This window comes from Entelurus aequoreus, linkage group LG03 (assembly GCF_033978785.1).
Source record: "Entelurus aequoreus isolate RoL-2023_Sb linkage group LG03, RoL_Eaeq_v1.1, whole genome shotgun sequence".
Lineage (NCBI taxonomy): Eukaryota > Metazoa > Chordata > Actinopteri > Syngnathiformes > Syngnathidae > Entelurus > Entelurus aequoreus.
Window position 1 is genome coordinate 46,392,610 of NC_084733.1, and position 22,742 is coordinate 46,415,351.

General features: G+C 43.7%; 1 protein-coding gene across 5 annotated transcripts in view; it reads right to left on the reverse strand.

Annotated features, from left to right (window-relative positions):
* arid1b (AT-rich interactive domain 1B) overlaps positions 1-22,742 on the reverse strand; it is a 692,248-nt gene that overhangs the window by 97,125 nt on the left and 572,381 nt on the right. For all 5 annotated transcript variants that reach the window (XM_062041960.1, XM_062041959.1, XM_062041957.1 and 2 more), the window contains one exon: positions 2,375-2,696. In XM_062041960.1, coding sequence (XP_061897944.1) covers positions 2,375-2,696 — 322 coding nt within the window. The remainder of the gene's footprint in view (positions 1-2,374; positions 2,697-22,742) is intronic.

Genomic DNA, 22,742 nt, shown 5'->3' on the forward strand with positions numbered 1-22,742 from the left:
ATCGGAGCACGGGAAAGTTCACACTGAAGTTGCATCATAACACTATCTGATTGATTTGTAATCCATCCATTTTCTACCGCTTTTTGGGGTCGCGGGGTGTGCTGGAGCCTATCTCAGCTGTATAAATCTCAAAATAATGATAATAATGTCTATAATTATAATTGCACACAGTAAAATAACTTCCATACCGTATGATAAGCAAATCACACTACTACAGCTTTGCAGTATAGGTGTGCCACTTAAACCTAATTGATGTAGTTTAATAGCCTTAGTGTTATTTTAGAGTAGTGTTTTGGGGGCTCTGAAGACTGGATGCACTGACAAACTCACAGTCAACAAGGTGGAGTTCTATGGGTGTTTTTTATCTTCACTTTAATTGTTTTCTCCATAAATGGCAGGTTATTGTGATAGTCCATATTACCTATCTCTACTGGGTTGTGGGGCTTGAATTTGACACCTGTGGTCTAAATGTTTTAAATGACCATTACAGTAATAACAGGAAACTAACAGTATTGCTTTTCAATCAATGTTTACTTATATAGCCCTAAATCACGAATGTCTCAAAGGGCTGCACAAGCCACAACGACATCCTCGGCAAGGAAAAATTCAACCCAATGGGACAACCTTTTCAATTTCTTCAGTATTTTCTGTGTAATTCTAATACAGTAACAACAAGTTGTAAGAAAAACAATCTTGCAAGTGCAACAATTCCGGAGGTTGTGCACAGGTGGACATCCAGCCCCTGTTTTCCAGGCAAGAAAATGTATTTCCAGCAGAACCTCCTCTGTTTTCAGGTCAACTCTGTAGTGCTGTGCAAGTTCGTTTACTCTCCTATCATCTGTGCAACGTTTCCCTAATTGCAAGTTGCCTGCTAGCTTTTCCATGCAACAACACTGTTCTTGTGTGTTAGGGCCATCTCATGCTTACTACAGATGACTAAAGCTTTCTTACACGTTCAATTTAGATGCATTCATCCATCCATCCATCCATCTTCCTCCGCTTATCCGAGGTCGGGTCGCGGGGGCAGCAGCTTAAGCAGGGAAGCCCAGACTTCCCTCTCCCCAGCCACTTCGTCCAGCTCCTCCCGGGGGATCCCGAGGCGTTCCCAGGCCAGCCGGGAGACATAGTCTTCCCAACATGTCCTGGGTCTTCCCCGTGGCCTCCTACCGGTCGGACGTGCCCTAAACACCTCCCTAGGGAGGCGTTCGGGTGGCATCCTGACCAGATGCCCGAACCACCTCATCTGGCTCCTCTCGATGTGGAGGAGCAGCGGCTTTACTTTGAGCTCCCCCCGGATGGCAGAGCTTCTCACCCTATCTCTAAGGGAGAGCCCCGCCACCCAGCGGAGGAAACTCATTTCGGCCGCTTGTACCCGTGATCTTGTCCTTTCGGTCATAACCCAAAGCTCATGACCATAGGTGAGGATGGGAACGTAGATCGACCGGTAAATTGAGAGCTTTGCCTTCCGGCTCAGCTCCTTCTTCACCACAACGGATCGATACAGCGTCCGCATTACTGAAGACGCTGCACCGATCCGCCTGTCGATCTCACGATCCACTCTTCCCTCACTCGTGAACAAGACTCCGAGGTACTTGAACTCCTCCACTTGGGGCAGGGTCTCCTCCGCAACCCGGAGATGGCACTCCACCCTTTTCCGGGCGAGAACCATGGATTCGGACTTGGAGGTGCTGATTCTCATCCCAGTCGCTTCACACACAGCTGCGAACCGATCCAGCGAGAGCTGAAGATCCTGGCCAGATGAAGCCATCAGGACCACATCATCTGCAAAAAGCAGAGACTTAATCCTGCAGCCACCAAACCAGATCCCCTCAAGGCCTTGACTGCGCCTAAAAATTCTGTCCATAAAAGTTATGAACAGAATCGGTGACAAAGGGCAGCCTTGGCGGAGTCCAACCCTCACTGGAAATGTGTCCGACTTACTGCCGGCAATGCGGACCAAACTCTGGCACTGATCATACAGGGAGCGGACCGCCACAATCAGACAGTCCGATACCCCATACTCTCTGAGCACTCCCCACAGGACTTCCCGAGGGACACGGTCAAATGCCTTCTCCAAGTCCACAAAACACATGTAGACCGGTTGGGCAAACTCCCATGCACCCTCAAGGACCCTGCCGAGAGTATAGAGCTGATGCATTCAGTGTTGTGTAATTCTAATAGAGTGCCAAAAAGTTTTGAGCGAAAAGAGCTTGCCAGTGTGAAACCAGGAACTTCTTGGGAGCTAAGCCCCCTGTGTTCTTCAAACCTAGTGACGCCCCTGATATTAGTATATCTTTGCCTTAGTCATTAGAGGTGAGCTTTTTGAAGACATATTCCATAAAGTCTACTTTGATCATAATGGTGCATCAAGTACCTGCTGTGTGTTGCATTGGCCGAGCCAGGCATGGTGGCTGCTGCTGCCTCCTGGTTCTTGCGGTTAGAAGAAGCTGAAGACGGAGGCCCCATTCCCGGTCCTGCTGGCTGAGGCATGCTGGGGGAGATGGGTGCCACGGTGGGGTATCCCCTATTGTGGTTGCTCGGTCCATGGTTGCGTCCTCCTGTGATGGGTTGACCAGGGCCTTGGCCATGCATGGGGCTGCTTGCGTTCATGGCCAGACTGTTGACCATGCCTGTACCAGGACCACTGTAGCTGGTACTTGTCGTCCCACTGTAGTTGGCAGGCCGGGGGTAGTTCCCTGCAGGAGAAAGTGTACAGCAGTCAGCATTGAAATACTTTGTGTCCAAGGAATGGATTTTCACAAGGAATACAAATCAAAAGGTTATTTGAACTTTCCCCAGTTGGTCTTTTTATGTGATGTATTTACCTACAAATTACTTGGGTTTGAAAAGTAACATGTGGCTACATTTTATTCACCAGAAAATGTATACTGTAAACTGTTGCACGCCTTATTGTGTCTTACTAACAATTTGAATAGGACTCATTACTTTGCAGCCGTATGATAAGGACTACCACTTATTAATCCCTCCAGGATTTTGCTGGCTTTTTTGTGATTGTTGCAGCTGAAAATGACTGATCATATTTTTTGTGGCAGCATTTTCAAAAAGTTACGGCAAAACTTACAATGTTTTAAGGCTTGTTTTATTAATTAACATTACATCTGTTATTTTATACATTTGTAATCAGTGTTGTGTTGTTGTAATCCTAACCGCAAAAGGCACACAATTTGAACAAATCTAACAAAATATGATTGAATTTTATGTTGAACGTTGTTTGAACATTGACGGTAATTTATCAGTCCCCCCAGGATCTCACGTGCCTTTTTTGAGATGCCTGATTCTACAGAAGTTCTTCCCAAAAATTGCAATGGAAAATGCCAGGTTTTTAAAAAAAATTTTAATTACAGGAGACAGTGAAAGCCGCAATAAAGTAGTGATTTTCCATCTGGGACAAGCTGTAGAAAATGGATGGATGGATGGAATTATAACTGGGTAATTTGCTTAATAAAAAGTATTTAATGAAAATATATAAACAAAAGTGTGAGAAAAGCATCTGACCATCATAGCACCCAAAAATGTGCAAAATAGCCTGTATTCATCGCAACAAAGTACACATATATTACTGCAAGGAAAACACTAAATATTATATCCCACCCTTCACATAAGGGTACAAAAATAACAACTTTTCCGATTAAAATCATTTAAACAATTACTATCGAAATTACACTTTGTATACAGATTACAGCTGGTAAACAATGCTTACACTTTTTAATTATTTTCCAAGCTTAATTTTTAATACTGTCCCTTGAAAAGATGTACTGCAATAAAAATGGTTGAAAGGTGCACTCAATTTTGTGAGATACTGTATTCAAGCATAGGCCTATTGAAGTTATTTTAAATAAATTATTTATTCATAAAGTGTAAATTTAGTGTATAAATACATATCGTACCAGGAAGACTTGGTAACTAACACCAGAGCAGTGACGAAAGGGGACTGCAACTTACAAAGATTATTCACTTGTTTTTTTTGTTTGTTGTTTGTTTTATTTTTTGCCCATGGTCTGTGCTTATGGTATGCTTGGAATGTCTTGTGATTTATGTATTCTTTTGTATCATGACCTGTTGAATGTTTACTGTATTAACCTGCCTTAGGACAATGGATGAACATTTGCTATTTTGCCAACTCCGGCATATTTACATCTTTGTTGATGAATATGCATTGTCCTAATTCAAATAAACAAATAAATAAATAAATAATAAGAGCGATCTATGTCGGCCATTTCTGTTGGTAAATGAGTGAAGGATGATTAATAAATGAGTGAATGAATGATTCTCTGTTAACGTAAACAAGGAAGTTAAGACATCGGGTGACACAGAGAGACATTCAATTGGTTAAACCAGCAGTTCTCAAACTTTTTTCACCAACAACCACCTCAGAAAATAATTTACTCTCCAAGTACTACCATAATAACCTGCATTAAAATACAGTAGCGTCGTAGGCCTAAGTAATCATTAAAAACAAGGCAAAGGTTTTATTTAACAAGCATATTTAATATTTTGGTCACTGTAACATTAGACACAGTGTCACACTGTGTTTGGAAAATAAAACACTGTACTTTAATCAAGTATCACTAGATGGAGCCCATGTACATCTAGTGGTATGCATATTACAGTCTGAGAATCACTGGGTTAGACAGTTGTGTTGCAATTGAGTGCTGCTGGAAAAACATTTTATTGCAGATATGGCGGCGATTGGCCAAAATGTCTAACCCTATTGATTTTCTTTAACTGTACACTTCTTTTGTTCATTTATTTATTGTTAGATATTCCAAAACAAACTTGATGAATTAAAGCTGTCCAACTTCAATCAAATGGCTGCACGTGGAAGCCATGGACTTTATTGCCAGAAATGGCGGATCTATCTACCACCATAAGTGACACTTACAGCTTCATCATCTATCAAACTAGTCATCCTAGCAGAGGTGAGAATGAAACATGTAAAGACTCGAGCTAAATTCCGATTCACAAGTGTCCCAACCTCCACTGGGGGCCAGAAAATCATATCTTGGTGTGGGTGCGGTGACATTTTTTTATAGCTGCAGGTTGCCGGTTGGCCCAGGGAACAATTGCTAAGCTTAAGGCTGACTTTGTGAAACACTAGAGAGGAGCTTTAATCTGCAGTAAATGCTTTCTTGCAGCCCTGGTGTGCTGCACGCCTGCCAAGCCAGAGGCTTTCCTAAGGCACACTTAAACCCCCTCCATTTTGGCTCTAACAGCGCAGTCTTGCTCCAGTACCAGCTGCAATAGGAGCTGACAGAAAATCACCAGGCTGTCAGAGACAATGTGTATGTACACCGAGTCACACTAAAACACAATGAGTCCTGTACACACCCGCGCGCACACACACACATCACACACACGCATGCATTACAAGTCACTCCGTAGCCGCTCGGCCATTTTTACCATCATCGTCCAACCCAGGACAAATCCCCTGCAATTGTGCATCCTCCATTATGATGGGGGTTTATTTATTTTGATTATGGGCGCTGTAGTTGGCCCCAACCGCTTAATCTTCAGAGAATATGTCTGGAAAAGGGGATCAAGTCCCCTTAAAACCTGTAAGCTTTTCCACCAACAAGGAAAAGTTGAATGACAATATTCCACACGGGGGAATGGAAAGCTTCTTTTTTCTACATGACATAAGCCCGCAATCCAACAGACAGAGAGAGCGAGAGGAAAGAAGACAAAAGTGCCTGCCCTCCAAACTACTGAGACAGGATTTATATTGAATCAAAATAAAAGTCTTCCCGCCAAAGCCAGACGCTGTGGTCAAATTTGCCCAGGAATTGTAATAACAGCCGCTATTGGAAACGTGGTGTGAAAAACAAGCGGATTACTTTTGAGGAGGCTTTGAATGAGTGTGGCAGACACCTGTCCAGGCTGTTGGGCAGGAATTTGGAGTGGTGAGGAAGGAAGGTGAGATCTTCATGCAAAGACACTGATTAATACAACATACATGTTGACCTTTGCATACAGGAGTAAATTTAATTAATATATTTGCCAAATATTAATCTATGAAATCTCTCTCTGAATGTTCTGAACTCCTGTTGCCTCTAAATCTGCAGTCAAGTCATGCTTTAATCAACACACTGATTCAACACAGCCCAACAAATTCTGATAAACTGCCCATTCTTCCTAATATAAAGCTCTTAATTCATGTTTATATTTACTACAGTACTACTGTGCTTTAGTGAGGGGGGTTTCTTACTACAGTATAAACAATACAGACTTTGTGGAAGTATTTACACAGATTCTGAAAATGCTCTGAGGAGCACCACTAGTAATATTCCGATTTGTGCTCCTGCTTTTGTCACATATTTTCCACTTATTAAATGATATTAAATATAAAACACATTTTGGACATAAGAAAAAAAAATGTGTTGGTTCTAAAGCATTAGAACAGGGGTGTTCAAACGTTTTCCAGCAAGGGCCACGTACAGAAACATTGCGAGGCCACTTTGATACATTTTGTAAATTAAAGATACTACAAGAATACAATGTAGGTCAATCATTATATGTGTGACGGCCCGGGTGCATTCTAATGCGCACTCATCTGTGTGCTCTGCTGATTGTACCTCCAAGAGCGCACCTGCGCACGCCACTCCTGCAGGAGCTGCGCCGGTGCACAGCTGCAATCAATCAGCACTCAGCGCACCTGTCGTTAATGATCTTCCTGGGCTTCTTAAGCCAGTGCAGACCTGCGTTCCGGGCCAGAACGTAGTAATCTGTTCCTGTACAGTAAGCTGACTAACGAAGCTCCTTGTGCATTCTCACGTTTTCTGTGTCCTCCCGCTTCCATGCTCATTTGTCCACTGTCTTCTCCCCTGTGCCTGCAATGTTTTCTTCGGTCACCTTGGATTCGAGCTGTGTGTCTCGTTTCCTTGGACACCCCCCCCGGATCTCGACTGCCATCCTGGATCTCGACCCCCTCGCATGGATACGGACTCTGACGTCTATCTCTCGCCCTGGATCTTTCGCCTCTTGTTCAACACTACAGGTAACACTCAACAGCTAATCATCCACACATAGTCGCACACCATACACACTTTGGATCTAGTCACACTCCATTCTCTAGTTTGTATTAGTATTGTTTATATATATATATATATATATATATATATATATATATATATATATATATATATATATATATATATATATATATATATATATATATATATATATATATATATATATAATAAATCATAGAGCTACTACGCCCCCCTTGTGTCTGTGCCGTCTACTCCCCCCTGTACACAACAATATGCTAAAATACCTAAACGAAACATGCAAATCTTAGCTTTGTGTTGAACCTAACAAAGCGAATTAGAGTAATATCTATTTTAGACATTTAGCCTGATTTACTAAAGGTACTATCAGTTTTGCACATGTTTTAGTACACGCAAAACTGATCTACTAAACGTATGCAAAGTGAATCGTGTCTGTTAAGTGAGGAGAATAAAGCGTGCAATCCATGTTGTGTCTTTGTCTTCATTAATATGCAGAATATATGTTGATTATCAAAACGCCCACAATAGTAGGAGGATAAGATGCAAATATACTGTATTATACAGCACACGCAATGTGATTTATCAACATTCATCACCGTTTTGTGAGCACTATTTAGCGTTTATTTAGAAGGTCTGAAATGTATGTGCAAACTGACACAGTTGCACACACGGCTGCAGGATCGATACTTGTGAGAGAACGTGTGTGAGTGGCAACCTATTTGCATGGTCTGTCAAACATTTTAAATATTAAACATATCTATACAGCAACATACTTTTATAATTTTAGAGCTGCAAGGTAAGTAAAGAGGCTGATTAAAACAAATTGAATTGATGCATTTTTTTTAATACAGTTTGTTTAATCATTGCAAATATATATTAACATATATGAAAAAAAGTCATTGAAGTATACATTTTTTTGCGTCTTAAGAGCAACTACAGCACACACACACACACACAAAAAGTGGGTTTCATTGTGGATGAACCAGACTGCTTCTAAAATGTCCATAAAAAGTGGTACATGTTGTTCTAGTATATAGTTGGGACAGGAGACAATAGTGTGTAACTCATTCAGTGGTCTTTATTGCAACTGATGGCCCGGACGTAAACACAACACACACTTCCTGCTAGCTGCTGGGACATACCATTCTGTTAGGGGTGCAACCCTTACTCGCCTATAACATCTCCCCTTTCTTAGATGAACCTTTCTAAGAACATAAACAACCCGAATATGTATCCCATATTAACACATTACTAAAATAAAACACATTACAGATTCCGTCCCCCTATTTTTTTTTTTTTTTTTTTTTTTTTTTTTTTTTTTTTCAAACGTGTGTCAACACAACAATAGTCCAGCCTCAGGCCCAAACCCCAGTCCATAATATCTATAAGTCCAACCTGACCGGCACTCTCACCAGCCTGCCACTGGCCGTCCTCTGCTCCGTCACGGGCGTGGCGTTGCCCGCGGGCTGGTGCACACCACTCCGCCTGAGCGGCCTGGCCCCCTGCCCGTTTGTGTCACTGTCCTCCATATTGCCCGTCGTGCTGTCAGACGGATCGCTGTGTTGCTCCTCAGGCGGGCCGCTGCGCTGCATGCTTTGTTGCTCAGGGTGGCGTCCGATCGCCTCCCCCTCAGCTGGCCGCAGATCCACCCGATTCCGTCGATAGAACGTCCCCTCGACATCCACCAGGTATGATCTGGGGCCCGCCTGTTGCAGGCACACGCCCCTCCTCCACCTGCCCGTCCTGTCGCCAGGTAGTGGCTTCATCCTGATGTCTTGGCCGATACACAGCTCGGGCAAGTCTCTGGCCGACCTGTCATACCAGAACTTGGCTGTCTGGTGTTTCGCCCGCAGCTTCTCCGGGACCCCAGTGACTACGCTCGGCTCCAAGAGCGTGTCGGCGACCGGGAGCGGAGTTTTCAGCCTCCGAGACATCAGTCTTTGTGCTGGGCTGCTGAGCATGCCCTCCGTGGGCGTGTTTCTCCACTGTAAGATGGCTATCCATGGGTCATTGCCTGCGCTGGCTGCTTTCTTGCACAGATTCTTCACTATCTTTACTGCCGACTCAGCCTTTCCATTAGACTTTGGGTGCCTGGGTGAAGACATTACATGGCTAAAGTCCCATTCTTTTGCAAACCTCCTGAATGTCCCGCAGTCAAACTGAGAACCACAGTCTGTAATGACCCGGTCAGGCTGTCCGTGTCGTGCGAATTGGGCCTTGCACCTCAGGACTGTGGTCTCTGCTGACAAGTCTGGGAGCAGCTCTATCTCCCAGAAGTCTGAGTAATGGTCAACGATGATCAGAAAATCCTTGCCTGCTTGCCTGAATAGATCCATGCTGAGAATCTGCCATGGCCGCGTCGGGAGTGCATGTGACATCATTGTTTCTCGCTGTTGGTCATGTGAATATTCGTTACATGCTGAACACTGACTCACATAGTCCTTGACTTCACCTTGCATGTTCGGCCAGTACAGCGTGTCTCTGGCCTGTCTGTAACAGGCATCTCCTCCTACGTGGCTGGCGTGGATGCGTTTCAGCATCTCCGCGCGTAACGACTTTGGAATTATGACCCGCTGGCTTTTGAAGAGCACTCCATCTTGTGCGCTGATCTCGTCACGAATTGACCAGTACTCCCTGATCGCCAGAGGAGTATCCTCACGGAGATCTGGCCATCCCCTGAGCACTGCTGCCTTTAGCATCTGGAGGTTTTCATCCATCTCCGTGTGTTGTCTTATCTGCGCCAGGCGCTGTCTGGTGACATTCAGATAATCAGCCTGATTTATCTGTTCAGTGTCCTCCTGCGCCCTCTGCAGGGGCTACAAACTGCGTGTTTTGTGTAGCTCGTGTCCGTCCTCTGTAGTGGAGCCGTGGCTCTGCTCAACGTGTCACTGATGTGCATGTCTGGGCCCGGCTTGTACACTACCTTGAGGGTGTAGTTCTGAAGTGTGAGCAGCATGCTTTGGAGCCTCTTGGGTGCCGTGAGGAGAGGCTTGTTGAAAATCGAGATGAGTGGCTTGTGGTCCGTTTCTGCTGTGATCTCTCCACGCCCATACAGGTAATAGTGGAATCGCTGGCACGCAAACACGATGCTCAGACACTCCTTTTCGATTTGTGCATAGTTCTGTTCTGTCTGAGTTAGCGCCCGTGATGCAAACCCGACTGGCTGGCCCTCCTGCATCAGACAGCATCCAAGCCCCTTCTGGCTCGCATCACTCTGGATGGTGACAGGCTTGGTCACGTCGTAGTATCTCAGGAGCGGGGCTGCCGTGACCAGCCGCTTGACCTCCTTGACTGCAGCCTCGTGTTTAGGCAGCCAATGCCACGGGACGTCTTTGTCCAGCAGCCTCCGCAGTGGCTCACAGATGTCGGAGAGTCGTGGCATGAACTTTGCGAGATAGGTGACAAACCCTATGAACCGCTGGACTGCTTTGGCGTCGGTGGGGTGTGGCATGTCCTGGACTGCCCTGATCTTTTCTGGGTCTGCCTTGAGCCCCTCTGCTGACAGAATATGCCCATGAAACTTGACCTCTCTAAGCCTGAACTGCAGCTTCTTTAGACTCAATCTTAGCTTAACTTCTCTGCACCTCTCCATGAGCGCTATCAGTTTTGTGTCATGGTCCTGTATGGCCTCCTCATCTGTCTCCCCACACCCTACCACCAGTATGTCATCTGCGATTGGCTCTACACCAGCAAGCCCTGCCAGCAGCTCATGCTGCTTCCGCTGGTATACCTCTGGCGCTACTGACACACCAAACGGTAGCTTTAACCAGCGCTTCCTGCCCCACGGTGTCCAGAACGTAGTCATGTAACTACTGTCCTCATCTAGCCTACACTGTAAAAAGGCATCACGTGCGTCTACAAGGGTGAATATGCGCGCTTTAGGCAGCTTGTATAGCACATCCTCTAAGGTCGGCATTAGGTAATGTGACCTCTTCAGAGCTTGATTTAGAAACTTGGGGTCTATGCAGATCCTCACCTTGTCTGGCTGTCTGACTATCACCATGTTGCTAATCCACTCACTTGGCTCTGACACTGAGGCTAGGTGCCCATCTCGCTCATATTTATCTAGCTGAGCCTTGACTGCCTCTCTGAGTGCCACTGGCACATTGCGTGGGGGAGCCTGCACCGGGGCTATATCTTTGTCTAGCTCAAAATGAACCTCCCCTGTGACGGATTCGACTGGACTGTTAAAAACATCATCATATGTCATAACAAGGTGCTGCCTAGTTAGTGGCTCTGACCTGCTCTGCCCCACCATAAGCAGCTCCTGAGGGATGGTGAAGCGCATTAGGCCTAGCCGCTCACTGGTTTCGCCCGACAGCAGGGGTCTCTGCTTGCTTCTCACTATCTCGAACTCAAGCTTGTGTGTTTTGCCCCTCACTACACACTCTGTCCTGAATATCCCTATGGATTGCATCGTTTCGCCTGAATACAGTACCAATCTGGTCTGGCTCGGCCCTAACTCCACACCAGGCGCCAGTCTTCTCTTGTCTTGTATACTCATCACATTACAGGTCGCCCCTGAATCTAGCTGGCACCTCTGAGACCCACCATTCACTCTTATGTTAGCAAACCATTTCCTCCCACCGCCCTGGACTGCACCTATGCTCTCTGTTGTGTAGATGTGGGCCTCTGTGCTGTCCCTGACCATATCCTCCTGGACCTCAGCCTCTGCTATGTTCAATTGTCGGGCTTGTCTCCCCTTCAGGCACACCTTAGCGAAATGATTTGCTGTTCCGCAATTGCGGCAGTTCTTCCCATATGCTGGGCAAAGTTCACGTCCGCGCTTGTGCATGTTGCCACAATATCTACATGCAGCACCCTCACTCTGTGCCTGATTCTGAAACTTGCTAAAGTGTTCCTGCTTAGATGTTGGTCGCGGCCGCCGGCCATCTGTCGCATGCACTGCCTCCAGCGGCCTGTTCTGTGCCATCGTCTTCAACCTGATATCCGTCATTTCAGCAGCTCTGCATATTTCGATGGCTGATGTCAGCGTGAGATCCTTCTCTCTGAGCATGCGACGCCGCACACCCTCATCACTGACACCCAACACCACTCTGTCTCTTATAAGTTCCTCTCCGAGTTGGCCATACTCACAGGAAGCAGCTTTTTCCCTCAGCCTCGTTGCAAACGCATCAATGGGCTCCCCTTCATCTTGCTTGCAGTTGCCGAAAACGTATCTCTCGAATATTACATTTCTGGCTGGCTTGAAATACGCACCGAGACTCTCGAGGATGACGTCCACGTCCTTCTGCTGGTCCGCCGTGAGTCCCAGGTTATGCTTGTATATGTGGCGGCATTCAGCGCCCATCACTCGTCGCAGGGTTGCTGCCTGCACTTCCTTTGATTTTTCTTTTAGTCCTGATGCCAGAATATAATCCTCAAATTCGGCTCTAAAATTGTCCCAATTACTTGTGATATCGCCACTCAGCTTCATTTCCTCCGGTGGTGGTATGCTGGAAGCCATGGTGAAGCTATCGCTGTTAGCCTAGCTTGTTGCTAACGGCTAAATCTCCCGTCTTCGCCTCCACTGCTCCTTCTTTTTTTTTTTTTTTTTTTTTTTTTTTTTTTTTTTCCGTGTGTGCCGTCAGTGCAGCACGACAACACACAACCCTCAAACTTTGGGTCTAGCCACTTCTGACGCCATGTTCTAGTATATAGTTGGGACAGGAGACAATAGTGTGTAACTCATTCAGTGGTCTTTATTGCAACTGATGGCCCGGACGTAAACACAACACACACTTCCTGCTAGCTGCTGGGACATACCATTCTGTTAGGGGTGCAACCCTTACTCGCCTATAACACATGTCTGCTGCTGTTTGACAGCAAAACGCCAAAAGGAGGAGCATGATAACATGAATGTGCAGTAAATGATCCAGTGTCGCCGTGGTGAAAGCTGCGTAGTATACACAAAATACTCATTTAAACAAGACAGTCTGCACCGGTTATGAATAACACGTGCAATGTTAGTAGATCGGACGCAACACGCCCACAAATTGTGCAAAATTATTTTATAGATTGCACACACTGTTTAACACGTTTGTATCTTAGAAAATCAGGCCCTTAATGTATTATGATTTACTAATATTAATATTCCAACAACTAAAATCTTTTAGAGGGATTAAGCACACTTGAAAATGTATTATATCTTGCAAACAATCCCTCCACATGTTTATCATGACAGGATGCATGGTAATCATGAAAGGCCATATACACCACAGTAAGCTATATGGAATGTCAGGTCCCATTTTGGAGAAATTTGGGCTGATTAAATTTTTTGTGTGTAATTGTTCTAATCCAGAAAGTGTTTATTCCGTCTGTAGAATGAGCCGAAAATGGTCTCCGGGCTGCACTTTATACACCCTTTTCTTGGATTTTGCAGAAATGAGAGATGTATTTTCATTCAATCTAACTCTGTGGACATTTCTGGGAATTGAGCCTTAAAGTCTCTTTCCTATCAGCTTGTGTGGACAATTTTTTGCAGATGAACAAGGACCCAGGCAAGAACCTCTCACACGCTTCTTTGGACAGCTGTTTAGCCCCAGGTCATGGCTTGCTGCCATAGACTGGGTGGACACTTAGGGGTTTTTGGACTCTTAAAACAGACTCAAGTTCAAGGACAACTCCCACAGAGATGTTTAGATTATTCAGTCCCATTTGGATGATCTGCGAGGCTCTAAAGTGTGTTACAGTGTCTGAAAAGTTTTTTCTTTTAGTGTAGAACTTTGTGTGGAACCCCCCCGCCCCACCTCCCTCCTCCCCCCTCCCCAACATGTTATTAAACAGAGTGCTGCCCTGACGTAGCACCTTTTAAATTGTTCCAGTCGTAGACTATGTTGGCTCAGCAGACAAAGAAAGACAAAGCAGCTGTTGGACGGTGTTACTGCTAAGCTTTCCTCAGACTCCTTGCTCTATCTTGACAGGAATCATGCACATCTTGAAGGATTGCTGCTACACAGAGAGCTTGCCTTCAAGGACAGATACCACATTTACTGAGAATTCAATAATGAAATTGTAGACAATACCAAGGTCCTGCAAAAAGAGATCATGAGGATGACAAATATTCAAAATTCCACTGTGACCCGATTGTTGCAAAAAGTGCACTTGTTTATAAGTAATAAAAACTTTAATTCCTTCTTTAAAACCGATACAATAGTGTAGAAATGTAACACTATTCCTCGGTTTTTGTTGGTAATCTGTTCCAAAAGGTCCGTCGAAGAAAAAATTGTGTGAAAAAAGAAGCACGTTTTAAAACAATGTGAGTAGCAACTCACACACACCTCATTGTACAAACGTATCAATTTATGAACCAGAGGGTGAATAAAAACATGATTTGTTGTACAAACTTTGTCTCAGTGTACGGATCTTTCATTTATCCAATGTGTGCCTCGCACTGCAGCCATTTTGTTTCCGACAGCACATTCGTTGTGGGCGGGCTTATCTCTCTCCGTGCTCATTGTCAGCTCAGCAATAGTTAGCTACTGTGCCAAGTTGTACTTTGTGTGCTTTTGAAGTGTTTTTTTTTTTTTTACACTTTTTAAAGCACACCAAAAAGTATAACCAACAAGGTAGAGTTAATTTCATTTTTTATTCTTAATAATTGCAGCGACCTGGCAGTTAAAGCTATGAAGTCTTGCAATTTCAAACTGCACCACAGGGCTAGTGACAATGTGTGTGTGGGTCGGTTATGTACGGCAAGTACAGTTCAGCTTGTTGTTCTTTTGGCTGTTTTATCAAATAGAACAAGTTAATCCATCAGTCCCTTCTTATATTTGTTTGATATACAGTACTACATTGCACTTTCCATACAAACCTTTACTAAAACATGGACTTTTGTCAACCAAGGATCCAATTAGTCATGTTTACATTGATTCTTATGGGGAAATTTGCTTCAATATACAGTACAAACATTTTCTATTTCCGAACTCAATAAACTTTGTAAATCGAAGTTTCACTGTAACAATAATGCAATAATGCAAATACAGTTATTCCGTTCCGCACACTCAAAGATATGAACAAACCACACATTTTTAAGGCTTCAAGAGAATCATGTATAATTTTATGTGCAGGAAAATGGAGAAATACATAACCATGACAAATGACATGGCTAACCTAACATTTAACATCACTTATCTTTATTGAAGACTCTTGTTGGCGAATACAGCGATGAGTTGAGCAAAAGCAAAGGAGGAGTTCTTTTTTAATTTAATAGTGTTGATTTCATTCTATTTTTATTTAAAGTGCTTTTGTTTAATTTGCAGTACACTATTAAAAAAACGTCAGCCGACACCAAACTGCATCAATTGAAATCGTTTTAATCAGCCATTTTAACTCACCCGGCATGCAACTATAAGATTATAGAAGGATGTTGCTGAATATATGATATTTTTATTTCTGACAGATCATGCAAATATGTCGACACACACTACACTACACTGTGTGTATAACTGTCAGTTTGCACATACTTTTCAGATGTGCCAAATCCAATTTTGCCAATCTTCATACAGTATAGTCTACATACGTTTGTATTAATAAAGACATCCATCCATGTTCTACTGCTTGCCACCTCATCGCAGGGCCAACACAGATAGACAGACAACATTCAAACTCACATTCACACACTAGGGCCTTTTTTGTGTTGCCAATGAAGACAGCGATGAAACATGGATTGCATGCCTTATTCTGCTCACTTAACAGACGCAATCCATTTTGCACAGGTTTAGTAGTGAAGTGAAGTGAAGTGAATTCTATTTATATAGCGCTTTTCTCAAGTGACTCACCACGCTTTTACATAGTGAAACCCAATATCTAAGTTACATTGAAACCAGTGTGGGTGGCACTGGGAGCAGGTGGGTAAAGTGTCTTGCCCGAGGACACAACGGCAGTGACTAGGATGGCAGATGCGGGAATCGAACCTGTAACCCTCAAGTTGCTGGCACGGCCACTCTACCAACCGGGCTAGTAGATCAGTTTTGCGTGTGCTATCAAGTTTTCATGTGTTTTAGTACACACTAACGTTTAGTAATAAGGCCCTGAGTCATCAATAGGCGGGATTCTTTGTTTTTGCACCCGATTCCCCGGGTTGATACACAGGCAAACGGTGTACTTGGTTACGCGCAGACGAAATACAGCTTATTTTGACGAAAACTGAATCTTACAAAAAGAGGATGATTTCTAACCTTATCTGAACAACTTGCCCCTATTTGTAAAAGTTGGCACAAATGCTTTCTTTTTATGAAAGTCAGCTATGTGAACCACTATACAATACCACTGCTGTAGGTGTGTTACTTATCATGGGCGTGCTAACATTACCATAAATACATCTGTGTGATTCAGTGTTGCGATCACAAGGAGACAAGATAAAAAAAGAGGTCAAGGAGAATGTAAATGTTCTTATTCGTTCTTGTTTCTGTCCTTCGCTGTTCAGCTTCCTGCCTGCTACTTGGATGCTTGCTGCCTTTGGGGAGTCTTGTTGGTATTTATAGATTGAAGGAGGGGGAGAAGGAAAAAGAAGAAGAAAAAGATGGAACATTCATGAAGCTGCGTTCACAATTACATGGAAATTCCCAGCAGAGTCACGCATTGGGTGGACACTATATTCAGCGTTGGTCTTAATCTCTAGAGTGGCACGGGAGAGCTGGAGTGTGACTGAAAAGATTACTGTGTCTGCTCCCTCAGCAGAATGGACTGGACCAGTCTAACAGGCAAGCACTCACCCTCCGGCTATGATGGAGCAATGTGTGGTGTTGTGCACCATGCACTTTCCTGATTTGGGAGCTCCATCAATACAGATTGGAAAGCAGATTACATGGTTGCATGTTGCCAAGGACAGCAGGACTGGCACACAACATGTCCAAAACCCTTCACACCCCTTTTTGTAATGCTGGAAACATCTTTATTTGTTTGGGAAGGCTACAGTAGTGTGTTGATAAATACACACTGCTTTCTATATTTTTTTGGTACAGCAAGCATAAGGTAACATATTGGGGGAGGTTCTTATATTCAAGATGATTAATTTAGAGTCTGTATGTCACGGTTATGCAGCTTTCGAACATTCTGCAAGTCTTATATCCTGCCTTCTCCCTGCTTCGAGGATGTAAGCTATGTTCCACGTAACACACGCATGTGCATGATGATAAGCCACGGTAAAACTTCCCACGGTTAGTCTTATCGTTTTAATTTCAAATTATCTTAAAACTGTTATTGATAACACTTTGATACAGTCACGGACCTGTGACACTTCTCATTTACTAGATAAGCAAGCTAGCTCTAGCTATCTTTGATGCTAACATGAAAACAAGAGATATTAACATATTTTTCCATTAAAAGACGACATTCCCAAATCTAAACTCGTATAAACACATTACTGTCTGAGCAAATAAGATATATTAAAAATTGTACATATTGAATCTACAGGCTGTGCTCTCTTACACATAGATCGATCAATACTGGAAGCAATATGGAGGTGGATTTGCGTGGCGCACATGATATTTCTTTATCATTAAAAAACTCGAAAACTTTTACAAATTAAAACTGTAAAAAATAGACATATTTAGACACTCAAATAAAATAATAGGACTCTTTAGTAGCCAGAACAATATTGTCACATAACATATTTTTTCCGCCAAAAAACTATATTGTTTGGCTATTGATTTATTGTATTTAATTGAATAAATAAAATTTGGTTATCAGTATATATATGACTGTTTTTGAGCACAATTAACAATACCGTGATAATATTGATAACCGTGATCATTTTGGTGACAATACCAGTGATATGAAATTTTCACATCGTTACATCCTAGTAACAATACAACGTTAAGTTACACATGCTACATTTACACTGCAGAGTACGATAACCAATTCAGATTTTTTGTTATATCCAATCTTTTTATGTAGTTGTTCACATTAACCCCCCCCCCCCAAAATGTTTTATTAAATTACTTCTAGGGATTGTTCTGATCGATCGGTCACCGATCAGTATCTACCAATTTCCGTGTAAAAGTACGTGATTGCCATTGGCGATTAATGTCTTTTAATGCCGATCACAAACGGCAGCCCCCTCTGGCTGACACAATTTATTTTTAGTCGCCCAGCTGACAAGCGGCTAGCAGCTAATCTAAGTCTCTATACACAGTGTGACAGCACTGTTCTAATCACCAGTGTGTGTTATGAACCGCACACTTCCGTGTCAACTGCTGGACGAAATGAAAACAAAGCTCTTAAGTAAATACGTTAATGTTCTGTTATTAAAAAAGGTTGAAAAATTAGATAATGTTACACATTGATGTACATGTACGAGACATATGTGATTGATTGTCAGGAAAGCCAATCAAGGCCAACATTTTCTCTGATCTGTTTTTCAAAGTTTAACATGTAATTGTTACAAATATAAACATTTATTTATTAAATGTGTTTTCTTAAACCAGTATTGGTAACTTATGCTGGCTTCAAGTTCAACATTCAATACTTATTGCTAAGAAAAGTGTTCTTCATGTTTTTGATGTGCTAACTTCAGCACCTGGGAGGACAGGAGAGGGACAGACTGGGAGGCAATTGGAGCGGCCACAAACAATCTGGACGAGTATACGGACACTGTGACCTCATACATACAGTTCAATGAGGCGCGCATCATTCCAACGTGCACCAGGGTTTGTTATAACAACAACAAGCCCTGGTTCACACCCAAGCTCCCACAGCTGCGCAAGAAGAAGGAGGCTGCGTGGAGAAGCAGGGACCGAAGTACATACAGAGAAGCGAAGTACCACTTCACCAGGGAAGTGGAGAAAGCTAAATCTGTGTACTCTAACCGTCTACAGGAACAGTTCCGCTCCAATGATTCTGCGGCAGTTTGCAGAGGTCTAAGGGCCCTTACGAACTATAAGCCCAAAACCCCCCAGGCCCTGAATGACCGGACTCTCGCTCAGGGCCTCAACACACATTACTGTCATCATGAACGGCCTTCAGCTCACAAAGCCATGCTCCCCCCACCATCACCCTCCCCACCAATGCCAGCACATCATTAAAGGAGTTAAAGGACTCAAAGGACTCCAAAAACATCATAAGACTGTAAAGACCCTCTCCAACAAAGAAGAGGATGTACGCCGGCAGTTCTTGAAGCTGAATACGCGGAAGGCCCCCGGGCCGGATGGTGTCTCCCCCTCCACTCTCAGACACTGTGCGGACCAGCTGGCTCCTGTCTTCACTGACATTTTTAACACCTCTCCGGAGCTATGCCGCGTGCCGTCCTGCTTTAAGACCTCTACCATTGTCCCTGTGCCCAAGAAAGCACGGATCACAGGACTAAATGACTACAGGCCGGTCGCGCTGACGTCTGTGGTCATGAAGTCCTTTGAGCGCTTGGTCCTGCCCCACCTCAAGGACATCACCGCCCCCCTCCTGGACCCACTGCAGTTCGCCTACAGAGCCAACAGGTCTGTGGATGATGCAGTGAACGTGGCCCTCCACTTCATCCTGGAGCATCTGGACTCCCCAGGAACCTACGCTAGGATCCTGTTTGTGGACTTCAGCTCTGCCTTCAACACCATCCTCCCTGGACTGCTACGAGACAAGCTCTACCAGCTCAGCGTGCCCGACTCCCTCTGCAGTTGGATTAATGACTTCCTGACAGACCGAAGACAGCACGTACGGCTGGGGAAGATTGTCTCGGACAGTCGAATCACAAACACTGGTACTCCTCAGGGCTGTGTACTCTCCCCCTGGCTCTTCTCCCTGTATACAAACTGCTGCACCTCCAGTCACCAATCCGTAAAACTGCTCAAGTTTGCGGATGACACCACCCTCATTGGGCTCATCTCGAATGGCGATGAGTCCGCCTACAGGAGAGAGGTGGACCGGCTGACGTCCTGGTGCAGCCTCAACAACCTGGAGCTGAACGCCCAGAAAACAGTGGAGATGATCATGGACTTCAGGAAAGTCACAGCCCCACCATCCCCCCTCACCCTGATTGACTCTCCCACCCCCGTCCCCATTGTGGACTCCTTCCGTTTCTTGGGCACCACCATCACCCAGGACCTCAAGTGGGCGCTGACCATCAGCTCCCTCATCAAGAAGGCCCAGCAGAGGATCTACTTCCTGCGGCAGCTGAGGAAACTTAAGGTGCCGACAGAGATGCTGGTGCAGTTTTACTCAGCCATCATAGAGTCCATCCTGACCTCCTCCATCACAGTGTGGTTCCCCGGCGCCACAGTCCAGGATAAGAATAGACTGCAGCGCATCGTACGTGCTGCTGAGAAGGTGATTGGCTGCAAGCTCCCATCCCTCCAGGACTTGTTGTCCTCCAGGACCAGGAGGCGTATGGGTCGGATCACAGCTGACTCTTCTCACCCTGGACACACACTATTCTCCCCTCTCCCCTCAGGCAGGAGACTACGCTCCATCCAGACCCACACCTCCCGCCACCTGAACAGTTTTTTCCCCTCGGCCATCAGGCAAATGAACAATAACTCCTAACAGCAGCTCCTTGAATTCCTTGAATCCCTTCTAAGTCTATCTGATAGCTCAGTCACAGCTCTTTTTATACCAAATATGTGTTATATGTGTTTTATGTCGCACGTTTGCACCAAGAAAAATTCCTAGTTTGTGAACCCGTTCTCAAACAATGGCAATAAAACGATTCTGATTCTGACCTAATGTTTACCTGATGTTTTATTTTAATAAACAGAACAGCATATGTTCAAGTCTGTATCCATCCATCCATTATCCCTTTCGGGGTCGCGGGGGGTGCTGGAGCCTATCTTAGCTGCATTCGGGCGGAAGGCGGCGTACACCCAGTCGCCAGACAACATTCACACTCACATTCACACACTAGGGACAATTTAGTGTTGCCAATCAACCTATCCCCAGGTGCATGTCTTTGGAGGTGGGAGGAAGCCGGAGTACCCGGAGGGAACCCACACAGTCACGGGGAGAACATGCAAACTCCACGCAAGATCGAACCCAGGACCTTCGTATTCAAGTCTGTAAAAACAATAAATGACTTTAAAAAAGCCACTTTTTTGGTTTCAATACCTATCTTAATAATAATGTAATTAATTTAAAAGAAAATACCTCAAGTTGAGGGCTTTTTCCAGCATTTTTCAGGTGAGGTTAAAAAATACATTGATTGATTACAGATCAGAGATAATCATTAATTTTTAAATCGCTTGACAGCACTAAAAAAATATAGTTGTTTATTTTTTTACAGTTTAATAGTTTCCTCCATAATACTGTAAGAACATTTCAACTGTAAAAAGGTATGTATTCAATTATTTACTCTACCCAGACTGTACCTAGACTATTTACAGTACTGTACCATATCACATTACTGGATCAAATGTTTGGCTTTTTCAATACGGTGTATAGTATACAAAGTAAATTACACTACTGAAAAAAGCAAAGAAATAACCATTTTTGCTTGCATTTTCTACAAAATGGCCAGAAAACCTACAAGTGATGGACACCATTACTGTAAATGGTGGGATCCATAAGCCCACTCACACACAATTATATTTTTTCTGTTTACAGTAGTGTATTGTGTATAGTTTGTTTTAGTTATAGTACACTACTGTATTGTATACTATTGAGTATTTTATGTTTGGTTGTTGTGAAAACATACCTCCCATGAAACTGAATAAAAAGAATGAAAACGAAAGACTGTAGGGTTTTAAATAAAGTAGATTAGTGTGTTGCTGGCGATTTGAAAGTGTATTTGTTTGGCACAATTTGCCATCAATGTGGCATTTTAACAAATTGTTTTGATAGCACAGTTTCAATTTGAAATGAATGTGAATGGTTTATTTCCCACTGTTTGTGTCTTATTCACTTGTGTGTACGGTTTTGAGACAACTAGCCAAGGTTTGCAAAACATGTTCAAGCAACAGGAAAATAACTGTAATCCTGTCATTTTTTAAATTATGAATGATAAAATGTGCTAGTTGGTGGGTTTCTCCTTATATTTTTGTGTTTAAAAATTGTCATTTTGAGCCAATGACATGCTCCATAAAATATGAAGCTGGCATAGGCTCCAGCAACCCCCGTGATCCCGAAAGGGACAAGTGGTACAAAATGGATAGATGGATGGAAATATAATGATAAATATTTATTCATAAATTTATTCTTGGTTCATAAACAGAAACATTTGTATAGTAAAGCAATGTTTGCAATAAGAATCATGATAAACAAGAATAATTGGTTCTAGCCTCGACAAAAGTCCCTATTTCAGTAAATAAACTGCACACTTTGAAGACACTATAAAGTGTATAATGTGTGTGTGTGTGTGTGTATAGATAGATAGTAGATAGATAGTACTTTATTGATTCCTTCAGGAGAGTTCCCTCAGGAAAATTAAAAAAAAATAAATATATATATATGTATATATCCATCCGTCCATTTTCTACCGCTTGTCCCTTTTTTGGGGTCGCGGGGGGTGCTGGAGCCTATCTCAGTTACAATCGGACGGAAGGCGGGGTACAATAAATATTGTTCCCCCCTCAAAATTCTACACACAATACCCCACAATGACAATGTGGGTTTTTTTAATTTTTGCAAATGAATTTCATCCATGTTCTACTGCTTGCCACCTCATCACAGGGCCAACACAGATAGACAGACAACATTCACACTCACATTCACACACTAGGGCCAATTTTAAAGTTGCCAATCAACCTATCCCCAGGTGTATGTCTTTGGAGGTGGGAGGAAGCCGGAGTACCC